The sequence below is a fragment of the Primulina huaijiensis genome, chromosome 14 (assembly GCF_012295235.1).
Source record: "Primulina huaijiensis isolate GDHJ02 chromosome 14, ASM1229523v2, whole genome shotgun sequence".
Taxonomy (NCBI): Eukaryota; Viridiplantae; Streptophyta; class Magnoliopsida; order Lamiales; family Gesneriaceae; genus Primulina; species Primulina huaijiensis.
The window spans coordinates 20059676-20074447 of record NC_133319.1 but is presented as its reverse complement, the minus strand read 5'-3'; the positions used below and the strand labels follow the sequence as shown (position 1 = coordinate 20074447).

The following is a 14772-nucleotide window of genomic DNA, read 5'->3' as shown; positions in this document are numbered from 1 at the left end:
TACTTATTCAAACAAGTTTTAGTGAATCAAGCCAAACCAAATATCTAATAACACTTAGAAGATTTTCAAAAGCTTTAAATTTTTTTTTTCCGGAAATGTCCAAGTTATATTAAAAAATAACCCTGAAAATCCCGGTTACTCCTCAACACTCAGAATTTTTTGAAGGTACTTCTGATAGTTCGATCTACTTATGGGTTCAAAGGAGAAAATCAGAAGAAACATGACTTAAAAAAGAAAACATCTGTTGATAAGATCAGATAGAGAAAAAACATTCTTGTTAAATCGAAAAATAAAATAGTACTGAAGGATAATAAGGTCGATAAAGAGATTGTCCATTTTGAAAAGCATGTTGGTTTATAGGGACCCCATTAATTGGGCCACCTAGACGTAAAAGGAAGGGATGGGGAACCGTAGGCCACTAAGAACCTAGTCCCGGAAAAAAAATGTAATAACCTTCCGGGGGTTGGTTAGCCCGGTCCGAGGGAATGAGAATAAGGATAGTACAAGAAGAGGGAATAGACCTGAGGACTCTGAGGTCCTCGTTGGCTTTGGAGAGGAAGGTACTAGCCATAAAAGAAAACCAGAGAACAACTGGGACCTCTTGGTCAGCTCTTTTAGAAATACGGCCCTTATTTTTACCCTTACTCCACTCCGTGGCTCGGGAGGGCCCAGCAGGCTGGCGGGTGTTCTTGGGTTTCTTGGAGTTGTCGGAGATGGGAAGGGGTTTTTTTGGAGGTGGCAGAGAAGGTAGGGGGAGGAGCAGAGGGGCAGAGTCAGATTGCATCGCCGCAGACTTATACTCAAATGAGCCACGTAAGTTCGCTCCGGATGTAGAAGAAGTTGAGTTTGACATAATGAAGGAAATAAAGATAAACTCACTGGTGAAGTGGTGATGAAGCTGGTCAAGGAGAAGAGTGTGAGTTCGCAGGATGAGAATCAGGGGATGTCGGAAATTCTGGAGTAGTATAGTAGAGCACGAGGATACAAAAGTGTGAAATGGAGTGGAACACTCGATATTTTTATACAAGAGAATCATGATCTCAATCGTTGATTTTGGAGTAAATGTACGAATGAGATGTGCCTTAGAAGTTGTGTCAGGTAGTCGAAAAGATGGGCTCGGATTATGAAGCGACGCCTATCAGACACGTGTCCCTTCGAAATTTCATCTAAATCTCCGTTGACTACCAAGTTTGTGATATGGTATACATTTGATACCCGTATTTCACCTCGAAATTTTTTTGCTCAACACATTTGAAGAATAACAATCACAGGTCCTCACCAACATTTTTCAAATAGGCTGTCATTTTATCAACAAAATCTCCCCATAAAGTGCATGGAAACCTATTACTCCTTAATAAAATGGACATATTAGATGGTTAGTGAAAAATGTATAAATATGCAAATTATTTTATTAATATTTACTCTAGATCTTCTAAAACAATGTCAATAAGCTTTCGTGGGCGTCCTTCGATTTCTTTTTTTTTTTTGTGGGGAATCTATTGCCACAAATCGTCCAATGACATCTATCCAAAAAAATTCAAAAGTGTAAGAAAATAATATTAGTTAAAATGCAGATGAAAATGAAACTATAAATTCTCATACCAAAAAGGGTTGTCTCATCCACTACATCTGATGCAGTTGATAGTGCAGGAAAAGACTTGAATTCATACATCAAATTGGGAAATGTATCTTCGAAAATTTCATAGACATTAGTGTTTGCAATAAAAATAATTTTGTATTTGGTCTTTGTGGTCTTGATTCCATTTTCTGCAACTACCATATTTTTTATGGCAAAAACATGCCCTTCCTTGAGAATTGGTTTCAACATTTGCATCACCTCGTCCTTTTTAATGCTAGCATGTATGCGTGAACCCTGTCATATATGACAAACTTTTAAAATAGCTAATACAGAATAATTTAAATTGATGTCGAATAGGGAAATAAATATTCTTACTTCTCGATCATGAAAGACATATTCTAAACTATTTGTGTCCTTTTGAAATATAGGTACTTCATAGCTTCGAACCAATCTGAGTTTAAGGCCCCATTGTGTCTTTGTAGGGTTCACCTCAGAGATGGAGCTGAACAATGGAGGCATTTTTGAATTTGAGATTTGAGAATCGTGATATTGATTTTGACAGAATATGTAAAAATGACTAATATTTTATCAAATATTTATACACGTTCTTTCTTTATTTTAGGCTCTTGGGCTGCCTTATTTGAATTCAAATAAGGCTAAGGCAGCCCAAAAGACTGGAATTAAGATTGATGTCGTAATTTATAGATTTTTTTTATTGAAAAAAGATATTTGTCAGACTTAATCTATTTAACAATGGGAAAGACAAATCATCTACTCTGAATCATAAAGGCCGAAGCTAGTAGTTTGAACCGAAATCAATAAATAAAAATCATCACTTGTATTTCTTTTTTTAACTAATCAATTGGGCATGATATTTCTATATTTGGCAGAAACTGTACTTTTACATATAGATAGATGCCAGAGAGGTTCATATGGCTACTAATAAAGAGAGGATCTAAAATTTAGAGGTTGACCTTGGAGGGCTCCAAGACAGCATCAGTAAAATGGAGATCGGCATTACGGCAAGCTTCACCAGATGGAGGTTTCCATCCTGAAAATAACTGAGGCACTGCTCTCCAACTGGAACGTATCCAACAGCAATTTCAATAATAGAAATAGTCATTCTTACATCAACAGATAAGAATCATGTGATAACTTCAATGGAGGATGACCATTATTTTCATCACACTTGGCTAAATCGGAGTTTCCACGATTCTCTGGAGATTATTCTTACAGAATGATTCAGAAAGTGGAGCAACTCTTTGAATACCAAGATACCGCATAAACACAAAAAGTGGCACTAGCCTCCTTTCACCTTGAAGGTGAGGCCAATCAATGGTGGCAATGGTCACGTAAAGCTTTTAAAGAAGAGGGTGAGGAAGAGAATTGTGGGCAAGGTTCGGTCCAGCAGAAAAACAGAACTTTGATAATGCACTGTCTAGATTCAAAAAACAAGTTCATCATGTGATTATCAGAGTGAATTTGAGAGGCTGGGAAATCAATTACAAGGGTGGGCACACATGGCGTTGGTTGGAACATTTACGGGCAGTCTCAAACTGGAGATAGTTGATGGCATTCATATCTTCAAACCAAACTCTTTACAGGAAGCCATTAGCCTTGCTCGGATGAGTGATGAGCAGCTAGCTCGCCAAAGGAAAACCACGAGATTTCATCAATGAAAGAATAGCGAATATATTGCAATTGCTAATTCCCACCAAACCTTTTTGTGTTAAGGTGGCAAATGGTGTACCCTTGAAGTGCCGAGGGAGATTTGAAAATTTCCAAGTAAAACTCCAAGGTATTCTGTTTTCTCTTATCCTATATGTCTTACTGCTTATTGGATTGCATCTGGTGCTAGGTGTACATTGGTTGGAGCAACTAGTTGGAAGCAACTGACCATGGAATACCAATGAAAATAACCAACAACAAAGGTTACAAGCAAGCATAAAAACCATTTCCAAGAATATTCGACAAGGGAGTTCGGTGTTCGCAATGTGTATCCAAACAACCATCGATCCTTCATCCTTGGAAGTCCATCCTGATATGCAGAAACTATTGAGTAACTTTTCTAACTTGGGACGACCGATTTTTTAACAGCGATCGAATACATCACTTTGCTAAAAATCGGGACGATGAACGCCCACCCATTACCTAGAACACCGACTTTGAACAAGTCTTGTTATTTTTGTTGATAACCGTTAGTGGCTTTATTTTTAAGATTTGGTTGTTATTTGTCTTTCTATTTAAGCTCTTCTAAGTAGAATTATATTTTAGCATCATCGTCTTTGGTTGGGACCTATTATTCTTGGCAATGTTTTGCTACGAGACAAAGCAGCACACTCCGTGCTATATGAGATATGATACACCAACTAATTGTCATCTAACAGTATAGCACTGGATGTCCATAATCTCCAAAAAACGGGCATTACATTCTGAAAACCCCGAATTTAGTACCCTCAGGCTTACGATTTGTGGAAGCAGTAACACAGAGGCCTAAGATCTTTCTGGTATCTGCAGGATCAATCACACCATCGTCCCAAAGTCTTGCTGACGAATAATAGGCACTGCCCTCTCGATCATACGCCTCCACAACGCCGGTCTTGAATTTCTCCTCCTCTTCCTCGCTCCACTGCAGAAGTTATACGTGTTAGTATATTTCAGCTACAGAGTACCACCTGTTGCGAAGAATAAGAATTTGCGAACCTGGATTCCAGCCTTTTTCTTGTTTGCTCGTTCTATCTGAGACAGAACACCAGCAGCCTGAAAAAAAGTCATTTGGAACTTGAGAATAATGTTCTACTAGGCTTCAAATGGGTGAGTTTTCTAAACGCATGCATGGACGTAAAAGAAAATTAACAAGTTACTAGTGTCTTGGTTAGAGAGTTTTGCTGCAGCCCCCATACTGCAATATCATTTCTCCCTTGATAATAATACATGTTTTTTTATCGAGTTAGTTTCATGCACTTTAGGATCTTCTAGAATTCGTGGAATTTTCCCTTTAAATTCGATCTTTGTCCGCAACATAATGCTTCAATCAATTTTTACCAACAGAGTCCATCCCATGTCCTTTTTTTATCATGTGGTACTATCAAATGAAATCTTTAATTCACAAAAAGAAAAAAAAATTCCTAAAAAGTGTCTCCAAATCTAGCTAGTTCATAACACTCATAAACGGTAAAAGCCGGTTTCACAAGAATTTAGGTTTCAGATGATTTAAGCCAATCCAGTTATGAAATTTCAAGCAATTCAAACAAGGAAAATCTTGAAAATGGTGCCGCCGGTTAACAAATAAAAGAAAAGGGAAGAGGCTACCTGAGGTCCACCCATCACAGATATTCTGGCATTAGGCCAAAAAAACATGAAGTTAGGGCTGTATGCACGCCCACACATTGCATAATTTCCAGCTCCAAAGCTTCCACCTACAATAATTGTAATCTTGGGAACCTGCGCCAAGTTCAGTTTATAGAAATTAGGTGCAGGTGGATTTCATTTCCCATTTGCACTTCTTAATGGACATAACTGAAATAAATCAAATGAAAAAAAATATATAAAAGAGCAACAAAACCAGGTCCACTTTAATTTTGGTAAAGGAGAGTTCGCGTGAGCCATTAAAGGATGTGCCAGGAACGCGAATTCTCCAGCGGGCAGAAAGGCCAGAAGAAGCATGCTTATAGCAGACGAGTTAGATAAACTAACCTTTGCGCAAGATACTGCCATCACCATTTTAGCACCGGATTTAGCTATACCATTTGCCTCAGATTTAGAACCAACCTGCAACACATTGTGAGATCATCTTATTTTTAAAAATCTAGAAGGTACACTTTTTTTTTCAAAAAAAAAAGCTCATTAACAAAAAGGGGTAACTGGCATCATCGCTATCTGCTAAATTCAACGACAATAAATAGACAAATATCAAGTTACTACAAAAGAGAGATGTACCGCATACCATAAATCCCGTGATGTTTTGAAGAAAGATCAATGGGATGTTACGTTGAGTACACAGCTCAATGAAATGGGCTCCTTTTAAAGCAGATTCATTGAATAGTATCCCATTGTTCCCAATTATTCCAACAGGTTGCCCGAAAATTCTAGCAAAGCCTGTCACAAGCGTCTGTTCATGATAAAAGCACATATAAAATATCAAGATTTAAGAGACACGAACAAAAGTATTGGCAAAACAAAGAAGAGTTTGAAATTACAAAGTAAAAAAAGGCCTCACAGTGCCATACAGTTTCTTGAATTCATCAAATTCACTTCCGTCAACAATCCGTGAAATAATTGATCGGATGTCAAATGACTGCTTGAGGTCAGTCGGAGCAATAGAACGAAGTTCCTTAACATCATACAATGGCTCCTTATATTCAGCTACTGTATTTTGTGATCCATCCAAACTCCCAGCCATATGTAGATTTTTTACTATATTCCTTCCTATAGCTAGTGCATGCTCTTCGTCTACAAAATTGAAAAACTAGTAAGTCAATCAGTGAGAAGTAAGGTTGAGAGTCGTGACTTCAAAAGACCCAATACGAAGAGAAGAAAGGATTACCTTGAGCAAAGTAATCAGAGACACCCGATGTCCTACAGTGCACTGTAGCACCCCCCAAATCTTCCGCAGAAACTTCCTCTCCCGTAGCAGCCTGAGTTTTTTTCAGTAATTATGTTAAAAAAGAAAGCCATGAATAATTTTCCTGCTAAATATCACAAGCACATTACTGAAACGTGAGAGCAAACATTGCATCAATTCTACAAGCTGACATACTCATATAATACACATATCTGTCATACTTTCTTTTAACAATCTGGAATTGCAGAAAGTAAAATTGCACAGGAGGTTTTGAGGTGCTAAAATCTTTAACTAACCTTCACTAGCGGAGGCCCCGCAAGAAAAATGGTACCATTTCCTTTGACCATTACACTTTCATCAGCCATAGCAGGTATATAAGCCCCACCAGCCGTGCAAGAACCAAGCACCAATGCAATTTGTGGAATACCTTCTGCAGACATCACAGCTTGATTATAGAAAATTCTTCCAAAATTTTCTTTGTCGGGAAAGACCTCGGCCTGCTTTGGAAGGAAAGCACCTCCACTATCCACAAGATACATACAGGGCAGTCTGCATTGAGCAGCAATCTCCTGTGCCCTAAGATGTTTCTTGATAGTGATGGGATAATATGTTCCACCCTTCACAGTGGGGTCATTTGCCACAAACATGCAGAGTTTTCCATGCACGGGACCAATTCCAGTAATTATTCCACCAGATGGCAACAAGTCTTCATATAGTTCATGGCCAGCGAGCTAATGTTTAAAAGACCATGAAATCATATGCATTACATTCCAATATCAATTCATAACCCAGTATTAAAAGTTATGAATAAGTAGTTTAGAAGTTCTTCATGGAACAGACAACATGCACCGATGCATGCACACACTGCACTAAATTACCAGTTTCGGAAACAGTATAAAAGTTAGAAGGCATTTGACTTGCATTGAAGATTACTGTAACCCTAATTAATGGGTATATGTTCCATGAACATTTCTGACAAATTTTTTAAATAAGCAAAACTACAACCATCATGGACAGAAATATATGATGTAAAAGAATGAAAAACATAACCACGTGCCAAACAAAGTGTATTATAAAATGGTTTTTGCAGATGAGCTTATAAAGCAAAAAAATTCCTATTCAACACATCTCTGCTTCATGTGTCGTGTCAATTGGGGAGCAATTGCCATTTGGGAACAAGTGAAGGCACGCAACAGAATAATCTGGTCCAGGATGCATCTCATCACAAGGAGTGCTCAGGGGCCGGTATGTAACTAAAGAAAGGAAATGCTGCAGAATCGCCCAAAGGAACTCATAGACCATCCACCAACAGGATGAGCCTTACTCAAGGACGCCTTTAAAATGATCAAAAGTAACTTAAATGGTGGAAAAACTGCTGAAAAAATGTAGCCATCAACTGGATGGTTTTACATGGCTATGTTAAGGTATCCACTCAGTATCTTTACATCCCATTACTTAGTATTCTCCAGCTTCAACTTCACTCGGGATTCTATTAGCAAGAATAGCATGTATACTAAGATTAAAGGAAAAATACTTATAAATGTCTGAATCAATGAATGCCGGAATAATCACACTACACTACCATGTCTTCACATCGACACCCTTAGAGTCCTTTAACTCCAAATCCGAAAGAAAGATACAGAAACAAGAACCAGAACCATATTTCTCTTCTAACTATCCACAATTCATTATTTTGTAAGGTGCTGAATGATTTCTTAAAATCAGGGAAAAATAAACCTGGGAAAACTCAAGGAACGAAGAACCAGGATCAATCAAACGATCAATTCTCTCTCTGGGAAGAAGCTTATTCCTTTTTCTGTTCCTTTTCACAGCCTCTGCTCCTCCACCATTCAACACCTATTCCACCAAAACAAAGCATTTATTTCGATTTTATAGCAGCTCAAAACCAGTATCATCTTTCTTTTCACACGAAGTATAATTCCACTAGAAAATCAATCAACATTATCCAAAAACGGATTCTTTGCATCACAAATTCAAAAAATTATTTACTAAGAACACACATGCACATCGCACACATGCATTGGAAATGCGATACCTGTTGAATATTGGAGTGAAGCTGGGACACAAGGCCTTCCATTACGGCCGAATTGCTGGCAAACAAATCGGAGCTCCGGTCCAATGTGTCGGGCAGGATACCCGAGCAGAAGTTTCGGGTCGGGTCGGCGATCGATTCCGGGTACCCCCATCTCCCCGAAGCCGATGATGAGATTTTGCGGACAAATTTACTCAACATTTCGATTTCTCGCTACAGCACTCAAACGGCGCCGTTTTTAAGATTTTCAAAGTTGGTCCGTAGAAGCTTTGTGCTCAGATAGACAGGTGGCGTCAACTTGTCAGTCATATCCAAATAAATTAAATTATTATCATCATATATTCAATTTAATTTTTATATCGAAAGTGTATTTAAGTAAAAAAAATGAAATTAAATCATGAAATATTTTTATAATGAGTGTAGTTAATAAGATATATTTAAAAAAAATCAAGGTAACATTTTCTCGCTTGATTTTTTTTGTTTGGTTTAGTTTTGTATATAAATACATTTCTATACTATTATTATATTATTTGATGCAGAATAACCATTATTTTTTTATAACACGAGAACTCATAGCCCTTCTTTTCAGTGTACACTTATTAAAATCTCGAACTAACATAATAGCATGCAAACCATATTTCGATGAACCATGATGTACAAGTCATGTGTGATAAACTCATTTGATAAGATGTTAGTATGATAATCGGACTATATATGTGTTTGCCCAGAAAAATTACGGGCATGTCATTCACAAAATCGTACCAAAGTTTTGAATAATCTAACTTCTACGATCAAGTGTTGTGAATCTCGATTTGATTGTTTGTTTTAACTCATTTGGTAAACCACAAAACTAAGAATTTCAACAAGAAATCTGATTAATTTTGTAGAAGAAATATATAAACAACATCTAATTTAATTATACTATTATGAATTGGAATAAGATTTTTGCAACTAAAATCAGAAAATTTGGAGAAATATGCTAAAACTTGAAGGAAAGAAAAGATAATCTACTGGAAACATGCTACATAATTAGGCTAAAAATCATGAAATTTGCTGAGAGCTATTTTGTTGTAATTTTGAGCTGATTGTTGATGAAGTTTTCGAGAGGCTTTCTAATGAATTCTGTCCATTTTTTGTTCAATTCTTCCGAGCAGTTTGGCTACATTCCACCGTGATCGATCATGGATGGTGGATCAACTTCCATGGTAATGCACACATCAGATATTTAAATCGCTCAACTCATGTAGTCAATTTGACTATTTATATACATTTGCTGCTGACTTTGGCCCATTTCAAAATTCGGCATGACGCCCCAAATTCTATTCACATTTTCCTTGAGACCTTCTGCCTCGCGATAACATCTCACATCCTCCAAGTGAATTCCTACAACGATAATCTTCTAAGCCCAAACATCTTATAAGTCACCAATCATCAAACTTTCACCTTCGCGTAAGCAAATTTATGAGTATTTTCATTTTCCGCGTCTTCATTCCTCAATCTTTTTTTTACTGCATTCATCCGCCCTTACATTCAACAGTCCAACCGTGACTCAAGCTCCTCCAGTGGTGTTTCTTTTTTTCCGGCTTCTGTAATCCACCCAAATTCGTTTTTAAACTTCTTCCATTGTTTGGTATTTCTTACATCACAAATGTATCTATCACCATTGGGCACATCACCACCGCGGCACTGTCCAGCTTTTCAACAAGAAACTAGGTTCAAACCATGTTGTGCCCAGCCGCATTAGATCAAGGGGTCGGTAAATTTTTACCATTTTTCCAAGTCTTCATCACCAATGCTTTAAATTTTCCTCCATTAATTTTCATGCACTTAATGTGTTTGATTTGGTGTGAATGTGGTTTGTGTGTTCAGTTTTTTCATTGTGGTTCATCTTAGAACTTGGTCGATTCAATAGCTTTGAAACTTGAATCCCAAGAGCTTAAGTTTTTGTTTGACTTCATTTTTTTGGATTTTTCTTCCACTTTGACTCATTTGAGGTGTTCGATGTCGTGGTCAAATATTCAAGCTAGTGTGTTTTCTTTCAGCTTGAATTTGAGATGTTTTCCTTTCAAAATATGTGTTGAGGGCTTTTCTTGATGTTTCATCATGCACTTTCTTCGTATTTATCACTTGCTCATGTGTACACTTACATCCAATACACCAAAATATTTGCAAAAGTTTTTTTAGAATTAACTTCAAATGCTTGGTGTATTTTTGCCTCAAGGTTATTCACACCACCACCCCACAACCTATTTTAGGCCAAAGTAAATAATTTGGATGGTCTGTTTTGCTTGCGTCCTTGGTAAATTCTTCACAAACCTTCCTCTCAGTGAATGCCCTCTTTGACTTCGTATGTTGTGCTACCATTTGACCATTCATAACTTGGTTGATCACAACTCAAACTATTTTTTACGTTGTTCTCATTTATTTTGCATATAGTTGGAGAAAGGTTAGGATTTGAGAACCACAAAGGTCAGTGCAAAAAGTACCTTAAATACCACTGAAAATGAAAATTCTTGTCTCATGGGAGTGTCCTTGGTCAATCCAAAAGAAAATTATCATGTTTGGACGAATATATTTGCAAGCAGCTGAGCATATACATATGAATTGCCATACACCTTGAGAGAAAATAAAACATAGATTAGGAATAGTAGTTGTATTTTATTTTACCAGCTTGTCATGGTTTGTCTAGTGTCTTTCTAATTTGTAGACTTGCTAAAGTGGTTTGGAAGCCAAACTTGGTTTTTGGAAATATATGTTACTGTCATTACATCTATTGCATGAGTTATATTTGGACTTGTTGTATTTTTGACATGTTGTATTTACAGGGAAAACTCTGCCGAATTTTTTTCAACACAACCAAATGAGATGTTTTATACAATATATCTCACAACCAATGTACCAATCTCCTTTTAACCATCATCAATCACATATAAATAATCAATTCTCTGGCATATTATCACATGTGATCACTAAAATATTTCAATCAATTTGCAAATTCAGCTTCAGACCATCATCATCAGGGCCGGTCTTAGACTTTGAAGGGTCCGGTGCAACAATAAAAGGCCCTTTGTATTTATATAAAACTAATACTAAAATCAATGATATAAAAATAATTTCATTATTTGATTACATAAACTAATATCTATAATAAAAAAACATTATATTCCGCATTGTTAATAATAATTATTGTTACATCATATAAAAAAGAAAATATATTCTATTTCGATTAACGGTGAAAAACCGATCTTTTTGCATTTTTATCAGCAAATTCATCAATCAATAATTCATAATCAAGTTTTTCCAAAAACTCACACCCAATCGAAATCATAGCTAATCGTCATCATCATGTAAAACATGAAAAAAAAACGACATTCCAAAGAAAATAACAACAAAAGATAAACAAATATTGTGAAATGAAAAGAAAAATAAAACTCAAGATGACAAAAAATCTTACCTGTTCAAAGTTTTACCGAAGGTTACTGAAGGAAACACTTAAACTGAAAAGAAGAACACTATCAAATATAACCAGACAACACTAAATCAGAAACCCCTCCTCCAAAATCTGTCAGATGTGCATGCGATAGTCTCTATTTTGGTGGTTCTTTTTAGATGTAAGGGTCAACATGAAAATTTGAAGTGTCTGATTGATAAGCACACTACTCACTATTAAATTTTAGAAAATTTGAAGTAAAATCCAAAGCCCAAATATCTAACTCAAGATACCCTAACCCCATTTTAATTGGGGCCCTATCCAGCTGGAGGCCCTGTGCGGTGGCCCCATATTGACACCCCAGGGCCGCCTCTAATCATCATACCAATTATTTGCCAATCAACTAAACACAATTACAAAGCACAAACTCGCTTATTTAAGGCCATAATTTGGTCACGTTTTCTTGAATCATGAAAGTGCCTAAATAACCAATTTTATAGTAACTTCAAGCCTTGGATTAAAAACCATTTCACTTACAATTAACTTGTAGCTTTGATGGATCAACTTTTGTCTACAACAATATACTGGAAACCGTATTCTACTTCATGAACTTTTTCTTCAAGTGCTAGTTCATCATCCTCATCCTTCCGCCCAATAACTTATTAGAAAACTTGGTCATTCCCTCTAATTTTTCTATCTTCTACAAAAATTGAATTTTAGTAGGTGGAAGTGGAAATTTATGGAAGTTTATCACCTGACACACTTTTGTCTTCATTGATTAGGAGGAAGAACGAATTCCATGATCCTCGAATTGATCATTTCAATATAAGGATTGTAATCCTTTGAGTACTGACTTGAGGATGTCTCTGGATTCCCCAACCTGTGTCACGGAGATCTTCCATGTTGAGCTTCAATCTTCGACCTAAGCTGATTCATTTGACCTTTGAAGGATGATGATTCGATCTATTGTTGTTTTCTTATCTTTGAGACCAAGAATCTCTCATCATATATTAAATTTTCCTTTCCATATACTGCACTCATCCTCTCATAAAAATGATTATCTATGCTTGAACTCCCTCTGTATATCCTTCAACACAAAATCTTATCTCTAGGCACACAACATTTTTTGTGCATTTCTTGAGGGAATTCTTCATTTTCCACTTTGAAAATGATTCTTCTAACTCAATATTATTTCTTTGGGAATTCAATATTTTTTCATCATTTTCATCATATTTGTAAGTGATCTTTTCCAAGTAGTTGTTTTAAGAGAGCAATGGTCCTTCATCTCTATATCCTTCCTCGACCTAAAAGACGATGTTCCTCCAAAGTACTTGTTCACCGGCCTTTTGTCCATGGATTCCTTATTATAGCTTATATTACCCCATATTTCAAATGCATTCCCCCTACTGTAATGATGATCATGCATATTGAAACATTCATCATTTAAGTATTTGGCTTTGAATATCATATCGCGGGATACTCAATGCTTCGCATTTTTTGGGTCTACATATTTCTGCTCACATTTGATCGTCCTTTTTCATTTATTGAAGTTCTCAAATAAGTGGAATTCACATTCACAGACCTTTTTCCTTTATATTCATTGAATGATTGTGCTCGGAGATTTCTACTATGGTTTGCTGTAATTTGTTCACCCTTATCTTAAAACTTGCTCTTTTGACTCCAGGAATCTTGTCCTCGGACGACAGATCTTAGTAGTCATCCTCATTGTGTTCAATAGCCCTTCTGCCAAATTTAGACTTGGGTTTTTGTGGTGCTACTGCCTGGAATATTCTTTTAGTGGCCTTCTCCCTCAACATCCTCTGTTTTGTGTAATGGTTAAATGACAATGGAGTTTCTTGTGTCATATAACTTGCCACTCATCAACTTTCCTTGTTTTGGGTTTCAATACAAACTTTGGAACTGTGGAGGATATCCCTTTAATATGAGGATTGACTCTCTTGTGATTCCTTTACTGAGAGGACCAATGATCCCTCAACTTCTGCATTGGTGAACATTCTCCTGAAAATTCAATTCTTGGCCTGAGATTATGTGATACTCGAACACAATTGAGTGATCCTTGCACATATGATCGGTTCTCTTGCCCAAAGGCCATGGATCCACGAGCATATACTGATATATGTGATCCTCACTTTCATAAGGTGTAATCCTCCATTATAATACTTGTAAATCATACCCCTTGTCTTAAACATCATAGTCCTTGGTACTCAATACTTATTTATGACTTCCTGGAGGTAATTCTTGTTCTTCGCCATTAGGCACAAGTGTTTTACAGTAAATATCATTTCTTTGGAAATTCAATACTTTTTCTTCACTTTCTTCATATTATTCTTCAATTTTTCTCTCTTTCCTTGATTAATGAACATATCATGTTCTCTTATTTTCCTCCCCGAACCATCCATATTTTTCAATACAGTCTTGGAAAATGACAACTCTACTGTTATACCATATTTTTGGGAAAAATACTCCATATTATTGTGATTTTCATCGCCTAAGTAGTGGATATTCTCTTCCACATTTGTGTCTCCTAGAAATGATTTTATAAAGAAATTATGATAATTCCCTAATGATTTTTTAACTCATCATTTTTTGTTTGGACACTATTCTTGCCTTCCTCCTCTTTGCTAGAATTCTACTGATATTCTACGTCTTCTTCCAATTCACTCATCATGGTCAACATGATCTTGCTCACATTTTCTGTCATACAACTCATGGCTTCTTCTAAATGTCATATGACACTTGACTTAATAAAATCCAAATTTTCTTCCTCATAATCCAAGTTTGAAGTTACATGAGGAATTGAGGGTTTCTCATAAATTTCTTTGGGGTGTTCTTTTTTATATTCCACTATATTATGAAAGAATCCCTCATCATATCCTTCTTGTTTTTCAAATCTTTGCTCGTCACATGAAACCCATCTTAATTCTTTTAAAACATAATCATATGGATCTAAAAAAATCAGAAATCACGTATTCTCTGGTATCAAACAATGCATTCCATTCATGTGACTGCATCCTTCTGTTGTACCTTTCAAATAAATTTTGTCTCCTTTCCTCTCTAAAAAAAACCTTGAGGTCCAACACAAAACTTGTGATTGGTTGTAAATCTGTATTTCATCTCCAAAAACA

At 36.3% G+C, this 14772-nt stretch overlaps 1 protein-coding gene across 1 annotated transcript; it reads right to left on the bottom strand.

Annotated features, from left to right (window-relative positions):
• Nucleotides 1-3812: 3812 nt before the first annotated feature.
• LOC140957370 (methylcrotonoyl-CoA carboxylase beta chain, mitochondrial) lies at nucleotides 3813-8469 on the bottom strand. Its single transcript, XM_073414598.1, has 10 exons — nucleotides 8200-8469; nucleotides 7881-8000; nucleotides 6440-6874; nucleotides 6126-6216; nucleotides 5799-6031; nucleotides 5526-5690; nucleotides 5276-5350; nucleotides 4892-5023; nucleotides 4283-4339; nucleotides 3813-4208 (listed from the first exon to the last, which is right to left on the bottom strand). The coding sequence occupies exons 1-10, from the start codon at nucleotides 8395-8397 to the stop codon at nucleotides 4005-4007; spliced, it is 1710 nt and encodes a 569-aa protein (XP_073270699.1). The 5' UTR covers nucleotides 8398-8469; the 3' UTR covers nucleotides 3813-4004.
• Nucleotides 8470-14772: the final 6303 nt, after the last annotated feature.

Excerpts from the sequence above, each read along its gene's own strand:
- LOC140957370 (XM_073414598.1), bottom strand. The coding sequence starts at position 8,397 with ATGTTGAGTAAATTTGTCCGCAAAATCTCATCATCGGCTTCGGGGAGA. Across the intron at positions 6,032-6,125 it reads CTCTGATTACTTTGCTCAAG|ACGAAGAGCATGCACTAGCT; the intron begins GTAATCCTTTCT and ends TCAATTTTGTAG. Across the intron at positions 5,024-5,275 it reads TGGCAGTATCTTGCGCAAAG|GTTCCCAAGATTACAATTAT; the intron begins GTTAGTTTATCT and ends AACTTGGCGCAG.